This window comes from Melanotaenia boesemani, chromosome 8 (assembly GCF_017639745.1).
Source record: "Melanotaenia boesemani isolate fMelBoe1 chromosome 8, fMelBoe1.pri, whole genome shotgun sequence".
NCBI classification, from domain to species: domain Eukaryota; kingdom Metazoa; phylum Chordata; class Actinopteri; order Atheriniformes; family Melanotaeniidae; genus Melanotaenia; species Melanotaenia boesemani.
Window position 1 is genome coordinate 13,873,276 of NC_055689.1, and position 12,982 is coordinate 13,886,257.

At 38.3% G+C, this 12,982-nt stretch overlaps 1 protein-coding gene across 1 annotated transcript; it reads right to left on the bottom strand.

Annotated features, from left to right (window-relative positions):
• Positions 1-349: 349 nt before the first annotated feature.
• LOC121643825 (ceramide synthase 2-like) lies at positions 350-7,955 on the bottom strand. Its single transcript, XM_041991373.1, has 11 exons — positions 7,831-7,955; positions 7,054-7,224; positions 6,254-6,371; positions 5,272-5,390; positions 5,024-5,081; positions 4,821-4,871; positions 2,784-2,876; positions 2,417-2,545; positions 1,840-1,949; positions 1,568-1,721; positions 350-1,091 (listed from the first exon to the last, which is right to left on the bottom strand). Exons 2-11 carry the CDS (start codon positions 7,218-7,220, stop codon positions 873-875), a joined length of 1,218 nt encoding a protein of 405 aa, XP_041847307.1. The 5' UTR covers positions 7,221-7,224; positions 7,831-7,955; the 3' UTR covers positions 350-872.
• Between the last annotated feature and the right edge of the window lie 5,027 nt (positions 7,956-12,982).

Consider the following 12,982-nt stretch of genomic DNA (forward strand, 5'->3'; position numbering starts at 1 on the left):
CCCTCCCTAGATTAAATGAAGCCATTATCAATGCACTGATAGATGAGTCATCGTGATGTGGGAGGTTTATTGTGAAAAGGCTATTTTACATAATTTATATATTCATGAAACTATTCCGTGTAAATTCATGAAAGTCCGGAATAGTCGTCCTGTTTAGCCACTAGATGTCGCTGTGACACAACAGACAGTAAACCAGGATTCTGGTAATATTATGGTAATAAGTAAATATTATAAGCAGTGGTTAATTAAATTGCTTAGTTATTCAGTGTTTATAACATAACACGAGATTTCCATTAAGGTAGTGTAGTTTTTCCTGGGCATGCATAGAACAAGGCACACATACGCCATCTTCAAAATCTTGCCTGCAAAGGCCAACCTTTAATGACCAAATATTTAACAAAAAATCAAGTTGCCAAACACTACAAAAGTTGCTTATCATCTTTCTTCCTGTGGATAGGTTTTAACAACAGAATGCAGGTGATTTTTTTTTTCAAATAAAACGTTAAAAAAACACCCTGGCATGTGTTTCAGCGTCACAAAACACGCGAAATTAGAACAAATCAACAAGTGGTAACTTTAGCGATAGGATGCATAGCAAAGTAATATAAGTGAAGCATGCCAGGCTCATAACCTAACAGGTCATGAACTGCAGGCATCCACTGCTTTAGTATTCATTTAGTATTCATCTTAAAGAGAATAATCTATTCACTCTAACCCCAAATTATTTTATTGCACAGATTTAAACACAGAGGAGATAGTGTGAAGACAGCAATGTCTTTCTAACCGTACTAAATACAACACTATGAACAAAATATTTTGTAATCCTGACAGACCAAAACTGAAAAAAAAAAAAAAAAAGAAGAAGAAAGCCCTTATTGAGCTTTACGCATCCTGTCAGCTACAGAGGACCTGTGGTGGGTCAAGTTATTGAGGACACAACTGTTAGTCAGCATTGAAAGCTTAGAGTTCAGGGTCTCTTTACTTCTTTCCCAATAGTAATCTCCTCCTTGATCTATGTTTTCCTCCCATCCTTTATCCTCCTCTTCCTCTTCAGCTTCACTTTCTTCATCACTGCGTTCATCTTTTTCCAGCTGCAAGAAAAAGAGATGCAAAAGGTTTAAACTGAATGACAAAAGACAGGAGCTGGTGGACTCTTGGATGATGCCTCTAAGTGACAAATTATGTCATTAAAATCACTATATTATGTACAAAAAGTAAGCTTTGACTCAATCCTGGATTGTATTTGGTTAAATGTGACTCACTGCTCCCTTGAATTTTACCTCATAGATATTTGTTTGCTTCCCACTGTGGTTTTATATTGTTACTAAATGAGCTATGATAAATTTGCATTGTGCACTAGGAAAAGAAGGATTTTGGCTTATAACAAAAATAAGAAAAAAGCTACAAAGAACATTTGCATTGTTAAGTGAACACTTAAGATCTTGCAGCCTGCTGTTGTTTCAATCCTTATCTCTGAGACACCGTTACAGTTAGCATGATGGAAAACAGCCACTGTGGCTCAAACTGCTCCTAAAGATCAGACTACCACTTTTAAATTCTTGCTCACCTTGCCTTTCAAGAACTTATAAACCATGCGCAGAATTAAGCCTGCCCAGAAGACATGGAGAGCTTGCAGCACCATCAACAGGATGTTAAAAAAATAGTAGCCTGCAAAGGGCTCAAACACCTCCATGGACAGAAGCAGGGTGGTACGAATGATTCTGTTGGTAATCAAAGAGATGTAGTCAATCTTCCTAGAACAGGAATACTAGTTCCTCACGAAGAAATATTAAGCAGTTCACTGGTAAAAAAAAAAAAAAAAAGAAAAAGCTTTCTCACTTGCTAGGGAAAATCACCAGTCGAGTCACAAGGAAGACCACAGCAAACACAACAAACAGCGAGTCACACGTCTTCCTCCAGCCAGTGCCGTAGTTAAACATCTTGGCAGACTGCAGAATGAATTAGGATTATTACAATGCAAGTCATAATGATACTGTAGTTCCTCATGAGCATTCAAAGCTTTGTGTAAAAAAACAAAATTAACAGCCCCATGGGCGTGGAGGGTTAGCGAAGCATCAAACAATAAAAAAATAAAATGAGCACAAATACATGGTGCAGACCAGTGCTTTGTACTGTATCAGCAAGGAATCTGCAACATTTGTTTATCTGTATCTTGTACTTTTGTGTCCATAATTCGAGCACAGATTTGGAAGTTTTTCTGTACAAACAATCCCTTTGTAAAGGTAAACAAAAGTCACATCAGGGTGCTTTTTAGATATCAGGGTCACAAGATCCTTCCGTGGAAGGGAGTCCTCAGGGTAAATGACTTTTCTTAGAAAAGCCTGAAGTGCAGTTTGAACCTCTCACTTTGGCAGGCCTGTGCAGAGAAGGCATGTTGTATCTGGAAGGCTGTTACCTCCAGTAAGATGTCAGAGGAGTCATGAAGCAGCATGACCAAGGTGCCGATGCGAATGTAGTTGGCACAGTAGGAGAAACTGAGCAGGAAGATGGTAGCCAAATGATGGATCACTTGTTCCTTAAAATCCTGCCAAAGCAAACATATATAATATGTTTATCTGCACTGTGAAACAAAAATGACCCTCATATATCAGCTAGAAGAATTTCACTTTTAGTCACTCATTAACATGTGGCTGAGGAGCAAAAGTGAAGTGAGTGAAGCATGAAATGTGACCAAGCTGAAGGAAACACAATTCTTGTCACAAGCACTTCTCTAAAAGGGCAAACATAACATTTATCACATGGAGGAATGTTAACAGCTCTACCTTCCTTTTGATGTCCACAGAGATCCGAAGAAGCAGAGAGCCATAAAACCCCAACTCCAGCGTGTAGTACCAGAAATGAGCTCTTTCCATGGGCTGAGGAGGAAGTCAGGAACAAAAACCTGTCAGCTGACACATGAAAAGCTGGCCAGTTTTAAAAAGCCAAGGAGCTGGTAATACAGTTTTTGGACCATCCTTTCCTCACACTTTTTATTTTTTTTTTTGGTTTCTTTTTAAAGTGAAACAAACAGGTAAATTTATAGACATTACAAATAAACAAAAACAAAGGAGGAGGGGGTATCTTCTGATGTTTGTAGCAAGAGTTATAGATCTGAACAATCAGTAGTGACTTCTAGTCTTTAGATAAAGGCAGTCCATGTCTCCTGTTTTCTCTAAAAGGATGCTCTTCTGGTCCTCAGGCTAAAAGTCAACTTTTTCATTGCACAAAGTTCCTAAACTTTATCCATTCACTGACTGAGGGTTGGAAGTTCCGTTTCATTCCAGTTCTGTGTGACATTTTTTTACAAGCCACTAGCAGTGTTTTACACAGGTTCCAGTCTTTCTTATTCACACCATCCAGACACAGAAATACAAAGTAGTAACATTATTGGGAATCTTGCAACCCAAGATCTTTCCCATAGTTCAACACACATTTTAACAAAAGTGATGGTGTTTCCACGATGCCTCCAGTATTGTTCCTGTGATCGGCTAGTTTGCCTTTAATATGAGATGGAAGTTTTTTCCAACCACTTCCACTTCTTCGAATTTGTGGATGAAAACTGTGCTCTCCGAGCCGAAAGCCGATCTTCCTGTAATATTTCTATTTCAGATCTTTCTTTAGCATGTAATCCATATATTATCCATATTATTTCCCCCTTTTGGATCCAATTAGCCTATTATTTTTCTTCTTATAGGCTTTGATCAAAACGTCAATTACACTGAATTACCCTCCTCAGACAGCTTGTTTTAATTTTTTTTTTATCGTAATAATCCCTTATCTGCAAGTATCTGAAAAAATCCTTGTTTTCAAGTCTAAACTTCTTTTGTAATTCACTAAAACTTTTGAAGAATTCCTTGTGAGTTAGTGTACATATTGCTGTGAAGCCTTTATCCCACAATCCTTTTAATCCTGTGTCTTTGAACCCTGGATTGACTTTAGGATCTAAAACAGACCAGATTAATAATTTGGTGTCTCTCTTCATGGTGTATTCTTTTACCATCTTGATCCAGATATCCAATGTTTGTTTAATAATTTCAGTATTGCTTTGTTGGCTCATTTGTGCCAACAGTTCTACAAACATAGCAAACAAGGTAAGGCTAAGACAGCATCCTTGACGAGTCCCTTGTAAGAATAATCTATCAGTTAGATTTTTATTCGTTTTAATCCTCACAGTAGGTTTCTGGTAAAGGCCTTGAATACGCTGTTTTGGGCCATTCTTTCAATTAATATTTGTAATTTAATCTGTTTAGAAAACAGTTTCTTTTAAAAGGACAGAGAATATATATACATTAAAGCTGGAAGAAGTTGACTTAGTAAGTCGAAAGGCAGATATTTAACAGACAGACACACAGATGTTTGATTACCTAAAGCTTAAATCAATAAAACCAGCCCACATTAGCCAGATGCTGAACATGGATTTTTCTCCTCCCCTGCGGCTGCAGCAGCCCCAGTGGCCTCATGGGTAACCTTACAGCCTATGTGGATAACGGGATTGGTGCTAGATTGGATCAGCTGCGCCGTCTGACCCAACCTCAACCTGCTGTGACCCAAAAAATTGCACCCTAAGCGAGGGATTGTGTTGGACTCCTTCCAAATGTAGAAATTAGAGCGAAAGCATGCAGGACACATAACCATCCACACTGATGGATTGAAACTCAGCTCAGATATTATTTACACCTTTTAAAGAAAAAAGAAATATCTTCAGGTTTTTGTGAAAGGAATTTTAAAATGTAATCATCATCATCATCTTTTTCACTTAACAGCCTGGGGGAAAAAAAAGAAGAAGAAGAAGCATGAAGCTATGAGGGAAATATTTTCACCTGAACTGGATACTGTCTCCAACATTCCCTGTGGTCCCAGAACCAGGGTCTCTGACCAGAGAAGGACAGAAGGATTCAAGAGGAAACCAAAACAAGTAGAAACGTATAAAAAGGAAAGCAATAACGTCCATCTTCAGACTGTTTATTTGCTTTAAATGAATCACAAATCATTTTGTTTTAGCGTTTTGATAACTCATACTCACATCAATTAGGCAGGCTAATCCAGCTGTGAATGCTGTGAGGTAAAAAAAGAATCTCCACCTGGAAAACAACATGAAATCAGACCAAACAAAAGCCATTTCAACAAGTGTGTTTGTTTTTGCAGCAGTAACACATGCAACATCACTCAATTTCTCATGAGGATTTCTTGTCCTGTCTGTGGATTTTAAGGTGGACGGGGCGAAGGAAGTGCTCCTGATATAAGTAAGCTTTAAAGAAAGAAAACACTTACGCGGCTTCTCCAAACTTCTTGGTTTGACAGGGTCTGTCCTGATTCCTGCGGAGTCGGAACCAGGTCTCGATCTGTCTCTGCGTTTTGCCACATAACAGCATCAAACTTACAATGTCACTCTGAAACAAACAAACAAACAAAAAAGCCCAGAGAAGTAGCAGATGAGAGCAGCAGGGACGGAAACCAGTCGTGTTGGAAAAATATTTGGAAACAAGTGATGAAGGACTAGACGACAGATGAAGGTTGCATCCATCAGAAATCACCCTGCCACTGTTTTTGATGTTCCTCTATGTTTATTAAAGCCTTGCAACCAGAAAAGAGAAATCAATTATATCTTGTTGAAGCAGAAATCCAACTTCATCTAAAAGCCTTGTGATTATAAGTGTGTATGACTGCTGTACATGTGATTTGCCCCCCCCTTCACAATGTTTTTTTTTACTAACAAATGTTATTTCTCTGCTCTGAAACACATCAACAGTTACAAGGCAACGCAAAAGCTAAACATACAAATTCGGGAAGCTTGAAAACCCCTCAAAACTGGTCCCCTTTACCCAGTATGAATAAAACAATTGTTAAAAAAAGCTACTCTGATATATTTTTGGTAGCTTTTCTAATCATAATGTGTCAGTAGCATGTTGTTGTTGCAGGTTACTGAGACAGTACTAAGGCAACCCTGAAGGATTATATTAATAAAGATGTAGAAAATAGGAAAGTTCAAGTGATTATAGAAAATAATTCCTATTTGTTTCACTTTTTGTAATACATTATATATTGAAAAATTATATAGATTGTTATTATTATGATTAAAAAAATTGTTCAGTCACTAAAGAGAAAAAAATACAAAAAGGCACTTCATACCGACAAACAAAATACAAACACAAAACATATCCTGTATGTCTTATTTCTGAAGGTATTCTAAATAATTTACTAACATTTTTTAAACGGCATGTTTACGTGCTTTCAGAGGCCTTTTTAGACTCACCTGTGTTGGCTGCCTGCTCCTCTGGGTGTAAAATGACTCCAGCTGCGGGGAGGGGGCAGCGGCCACTTGCAATCTATTCTTTACCCCTAGATATCTGCCCATGGGTGGAGCCATAAACCTGGCATGAAAAGAACAAGACATTGCACACAAATGATGTGGGACAGTGGTGTGCAATTATTTTTTTGAAGCTGTAAATATTGTACACATCAATCCAGTAATCAACATCAATCATCTTTTTTTGCCTCCCTGTTAATGCTGCAACAGAATGACTCTGAGGATGGGATTTGTCACAAAGTGTAAGGAAATGTTAGTGGGCATGTTCCTGAGGCGTATAATGCTCTTGTAATAAGCTGTCTGCACTATTTACTCGATTTAACCAAAAATGGGGCTGTGCTTCATTGATAAATGGAAGAAAATGAAATTCAAAGTTAGGATCAATGCGTGTATTTAGGATTTGGTCAACAGCTAATAACATTTCTTATACTCTCTATCTCTTCTCTCCTGTCTGTCTTTCTCTCTTTAGTTCCTAAAGGCTTTATTTCCTGATGCCAACCATTCCTGTTACACTCTCCCAGTCCACCTGATCATATCCCCTTACAAAGTCCTCTGTGAACTGCTGCATGGCATTGCTGCTACTTACACTGTGTAATCCTGTTTCAATGAGGATAAAATCTCACTTTAATCATTTTCAAAGCAGGACTTTTCACAAATGAGAGGGCAGCAAATATCCCCTGTAAGGCCCACGCTGTAACCCTGACTACCCTGATGTTTCTAGACCAAAGGGTTCAGGTGTGCTGTACCTCTCAAACACATAGCGCAGGGCGACAAAGCCCAGAGCGAGGGGCAGAGCTATGAGAAGGTCCTGAGGTTGGGGTCTGTCAGAGCTGGCCAGCTGCTCCATGTCTTTCCAGGTCACACCGGGAGGAAGCCAGTAGTCCTGCTTCCAAAAGTCTGGCAGCAGGTCCATTTTTCTGAGGATGGACAAGGACAGGTGATTAGAGGTAAAAGTGCTGAGCAGGAACATGGTGTCAGCCTGGCACACGCATCCTGGGGAGGGTGGATATTGTTTTTTTTTCTTTTTGTGGTGGTGGTGGGGGGGACTGGTCTCCGAGGCTACCTCTCCTGTGCACAAGCTCAGGTAGGGTGTCAAGTGAGGGGGCGAGAACAATGCTGTTATGGCAAAAACATACTGACAAGTTTATCCTCAACTGTGAGTTTTTTTTTTTTTAATTTAATTTTTAATTTAATTTTTTAAATTAATTTTTTTTTTTTTTACATTTGCTAGAATTAGCATCTGCTTCCATCTCAACTGCCAAGTGTCATTCAAACATACAACCAATCTCAGAGGTTTACTTACATCCCACAGCCATGCGTGTTCATAAAGCTGTCAGGCAAAATACTTCCATACACGCGAGCACTCAAATAAATAAACAACAGAATACACAAGAAGAGTTTTGCACATTTTTCATAAAGCATACTTCTAAACAAAGTGCGGTGGGGCTACTGGAGTACAGTGGATTCATCTTCCTCGATGAAACCCTAACTTGGTGAAACCGAACCTTGCAGCAGAAACGTACCTATCAGCAGCTCTGTGGCAACGATGTTCTGGTCAATTCGACGAACTGAAGGGTAGAAATCCGCTAAAACATGGAGCAGGCTGCTGGGATGCGCCTCCGAGCCGATTTATCCTGACTACGACAGAACGAGCAACGGTCAAGTTCGGCGGAACTTGACCGGAAGTTGTTTGCAGAGTTTTCAAGACAAAGCAGTTGATGATTTGAGTAAATATTGTGACACTTGACAGATTTACTTTCCACACACTGTTCATAATCAAGTTATGTCAGCATATAAAGCAGGAGATATGGGGAACCATTAGATTAGAGATATTCAATCTGTCTTTCTTTAGAAACAACAACAGCCATAGCACCTTATTATGAAGACTTCCGGTTTGATCTGCCCATTAACTCGTTTCTTTAAGATATCACAAAGCCTCCACTCACTGTAAAATTGGCTTTTGTGTTATATTTTTATTACCAGAAAAGGTCAAGAATATGATATGTAATATTTAATATTTAAAATGACTGTTTATGGTAAACTTAGCATTAGAATTAGGGAAATGTGTGTTTTGTGGATTATTAATTTGTTGTAAAAGTATTTCTTGGCAATAAATCTTATACTACTGGAAAGCCTGTTTATTTCCCCTTTGCATGGAGCCACATTTGCAAGTTCATTTGTGGGATGAGCAGCAGAGTATGTGGGTTGCACTCATTAAAAATTTGCCAAATCTTCCAAATAACCAATCCCAAATAGCTAATTGTTATGGACCTTTGTTTGGTGTTGCTTAATAGATAACTGAAGTTTGAAGAAGTAAGACATATTGGCAGTTCAACAAACAGGAACCCCAGAAGCATGTGGAAGAATCATACACGGCCACAACAGCCTGGTACCTCCTCCTCATGCTGGTCACCAGCTTGGTCTCACATTGCTGTGGGATGGCATGACATTGTAAATACTAAAGTATCACTGTGTAAGGAGTTTATTTTGCTGCAACTGCTGGAAGTGGAGCTGCTTGGATTTGGTGAGACCATTTGAGGCAAAGGCAGAAAACACAGATTTGTTTTCAGTTTTTGGGGGGTTCTCTGGTATTTGGATTTTAAGGAAAAAAACATTTACTGAAATGAAAACAGTCGAGAGGTTCACTTTAGTAGTACTGCTACTAAATCATGTATTTTTAATAAGACCCCTGTTATGCAGTGCTTTTTTAAAATATAAATTATAAGTCATAAAGCCACAAACCATTGGTTTAATTCAAAGTTACTTGTGTTGTATTTCGTTTCCTCGTTCCCCATTGAAGATTACACTCATGACAAACCTCATCTAGATTATTACTTTCTAGGATGGCAGCTGATGACACCCAGAGCCGCAATCCAGGATACTTCCAGGACTTAACAGTTTCCAAGCAAACACACCTCTTTCACTGTGTGCATAGCCTACCTGTGAAACCTCCTAACTTTATCCCAAACAAAAATGTGTGCTATCTGATCTGCTCTTACACAAACTGAAATGTCACACTTTAAAACACCCACAGAGGCATATGCTTCTTCCACACTCAGACAACACACACACAGACCGACTCTTCAGTCATCCCCCTTATATCACCACTCCCTTCATTCAGCTCTGTGAACAATAATCAACCTAATCTTTCTGGATTAGCAGATAACATCACTTCTCTTATTCAGCTAAGCTCATATTTTCTATCATGGAGATTAGTGTGGCACAGCTGTGTGTGTTATGTGTCAGGAAAAGGTGTAAAGTTTGCTTGAATGACCTTGTCTGTACTGGGGAGCTGTAAAGCAAGAGAGACTTTTGAGACAAACCACTGTAATTTACATGTGTCTGGGTGTGTGCTTGAATTACTCATGTGTAGAATAACATTTGTTCATGGACTGTTTGAGTTAGCTTACATTTTCAGGAAGGTAATTTTATTCTATCTATAAGAACAAGAGTGTTTGTCTTCATACAAAGAGAAAGAGAACCGGCGCTTCACTGCTGAGATATCACATGTCAAATATATGAAAATCAGTCGTTCATATCAGCCGAGCCTTCAACTGGTCTGAGGTCATGTTTTCTTTTTCTGTGATCCAGCTTTATTTGCATATCTGTGTGCATGTGCTTGTGTGCACAGAGCATGTAAAAGGCTGAAGAGAACTAAATGTCTTTTGTGTTGTGTTGTCAGGGAAGTAAATAGTCAGAACTCAGTGAAGCAAGATTTGTCCTATTAAATGGCGGACTAATGAGGCGGGGGTGCTATGCTGTGCTTCCAACCATCCAGCAAACTGTGAACTGTGGAGGGCTGATTAAGTCCAGTTAATAAGTTTGGCTGCTCTCTTTGTGTAAAGTCTGTGGCCTCATATGCAAACAGAAATGAAAACAGTACAGACCAGCTTTCTTAACATTTTATGAATTTGTCTTCAAGGACCTTCCAAAGCTCTTCTTTGAATGTTGTTTGCATTTTGCCGTGTCTTCTGTCAAGATACTGCTTTAATAAAAAAAGATATCTGGGATTTAGTGAGGATTCATTATTCCATAAGACCTGCTGTCACTGATTTTCACTCAGTTTTTATTTAATTTTTATTAGTGTGTGTGTGTGTGTGTGTGTGTGTGTGTGTGTGTGTGTGTATGTGTGTGTGTGTGTGTGTGTGTGTGTGTGTGTGTGTGTGTGTGTGTGTGTGTGTGTATTATTTGGCATACCTCAGCCTTTTTTTCCTGTTCCCCTTTCTCTTCAATGGCTTTTTCGTCTGCATGCATCTCTGAGGTCATGTGTCAGGTCTTTTTTCCCCTATTTCTAAAGGACATCAGATACTGTTCATCTGCTGTATATCAGGGTTTTTTTTTTTTTTTGGCAACTTTTTCTTTTGTCCTACATTTATCCTGTTTTCTCAAGATTTTCAAGGACATACTGCACACAATCCTGAGTTATGTTTTCAGCTAACTTTAGGAATCACCTTGTTAGGGATTTTCAAAGAAAACACTATTTAATATCTCTGAAACTGTGCTGTCTTTGGCCTTTTTGTTGATGTAACTAATGAAATGGAAACAAAAGGGTTTTGTTACAGACTGCTTGTAACAAAGAGTCGAAGGGTATGGTTTCAAATGAACTTTAAGTTGTCTACTATGTTAGACACAGCACTGGAACAATGAGACTGGCACCGGTGAAAAAAAGAATAGATGGAAAATGAGTTGGAAAAGGAGCCAATGTCCAAAGAAAAACATAAAAACGTCTGAAGAACTGTTACTCAAAACCAGTTTAAGAGATTACATAAAAACAGCTTGAAAGTACAGAGTAAAAACATGAGGCATTTCAATAACTCTGCACAATACTGCCCTCTCTATTTAATACATCTTTGTCTGAAACTGAAAAACAATAAACATCATTACAGTTTATTCACATGCAGCCATGGTGTTTACAACACTTCTTGTGTAACATGTCCTGGTTACAGTATTAGCTTATTAACAAAAATACAAACAGTGATGATATCAGTGCAGAAGGCGAAGAACTCACCAAAGTAATCACTCTTTAATTTTACATGGACGTCTGCACCAAAGTCAGTGGTCACTCCTTAAGTAGAGATATTGGGTATCAAGCTTCATATAGACGTTTTAACTTGATTTCATGAACTCATGAAGAGCCAAGAAAAAACTTCAGGCATTTACTCAGCAGTAACGATGATCCATCCTCCAAACAACAGGTCGACTTCCCCAAATTTCCCAACAGGTCACTTGATTGTTTTTTAAATATTTTTTTAGAATATTTATTTGCCTTAAATTAAAGACACTGAATAAAACATATTTTTCTTTCCTTGTTCACTCATCAGTCAGACCTTCTTTTTACACAAACTTCATTAATGTTTTTCTTAAAATCAAACTGACTCCCCACTAGATTAAATGTGTACTGTCCCAAACCCTTTCTTAATGTGAATCGTCATTGGGAGGAAGAACATTTGACTACTTGTTGTTCTCAAAGTATCCAGAAGAGGTCACAGTGAATCAGATAGAAAGAGAGGGATCAGACGGTTTTCTGAAGTATGACATGAATAAGAGCTGAAAAGAAGAAATCTGGAGGCAAACTAACACTCTTTCAAGCGGCTGCTTAAATCTTTGTCCTGTAAAGTGGGGGGTATGTGCTGCTGCTGGAGTTTCACAGTCTGGGTTCTGACCCTCATAAATTAACTTAATAAGTCTCTTTAAGAGCCCCCACTCAAACATTTGATTTATCTAAATTGATCTGAATCTTGCTACTGATTGTAGGACAGTAGTGGGAGCCACCGTGTGCATTAGCAGAGGCCCTGCGATGTGTATGTGTGAGTTGTGGCAAGGATGTTCTGCAGGTCTATAAATTAATTTGATTTTCTGAACACAGGGCAGGATAAAGCATTTATTCAATAAAAACAGAAAGCTATTTGAAAGACATATTAGGAAAATATCTACATTTTTTTATACATGCAAGTTTACATATGTGAAGCTGGACCAGCATATAAACAAAATACCAACACTACTATCTAAACAGTTCCTTCCAGAGTAATATTTCAAAGGGACTTTACAGTATAATAAGAGCAGAAACAATCTACAAAACAGGTTACAACAGGAGCAGAAACATCATCAGTATGAAATAAAAACCAGATGTACTCATTTTCCTGCAGGCACTGCAAAAAAGATTTGGCTGGTGCATTGAATGGAGCTTAAAGGCCAAGCAGATTAAAGGGAAGGCAGTGGTGTACACTCAATTCATAATCATAACTCAATGTGGCCGGTTATCAGTCATAGCTTTGACCCTTCACACGAAGCCTCATAAGCCTCTTAAAGGGATATTGACATAGAATAGCAAAATCCCCAAACAAAATATTCTGTAATAACTGTTATGCTTTATAAAGTCCAACACAAATAACTGAGGCTCAATGTGTAGGAAGCAAATAAAATTATTCTCTCAAACAGAAGAGACTTTGGTTATCTTAAAATCATTCACCTGAGGATCATCTGAGAGCTTTAACTCATACTGAACAATAAGCACCATGTTTCGAACAGATAACACATTTTTGTAAAATCTGGTTTCAGGTTCCAGACAAGCTATGAGATCTTTTTAATGTGCATCCAGCGAAACCAACCAAACAACGAGCTGACAATTAAATGATAAATGATGTATTTATATTTTAACAGTGAAAGAGCAGCTAA

Coding starts and splice junctions, on each gene's coding strand:
- LOC121643825 (XM_041991373.1), bottom strand. CDS start 7,220: ATGGACCTGCTGCCAGACTTTTGGAAGCAGGACTACTGGCTTCCTCCC. Junction 2,546..2,783: donor CTGTGGACATCAAAAGGAAG/GTAGAGCTGTTA, acceptor TTGCTTTGGCAG/GATTTTAAGGAACAAGTGAT. Junction 1,722..1,839: donor CTGGTGATTTTCCCTAGCAA/GTGAGAAAGCTT, acceptor GATTACCAACAG/AATCATTCGTACCACCCTGC.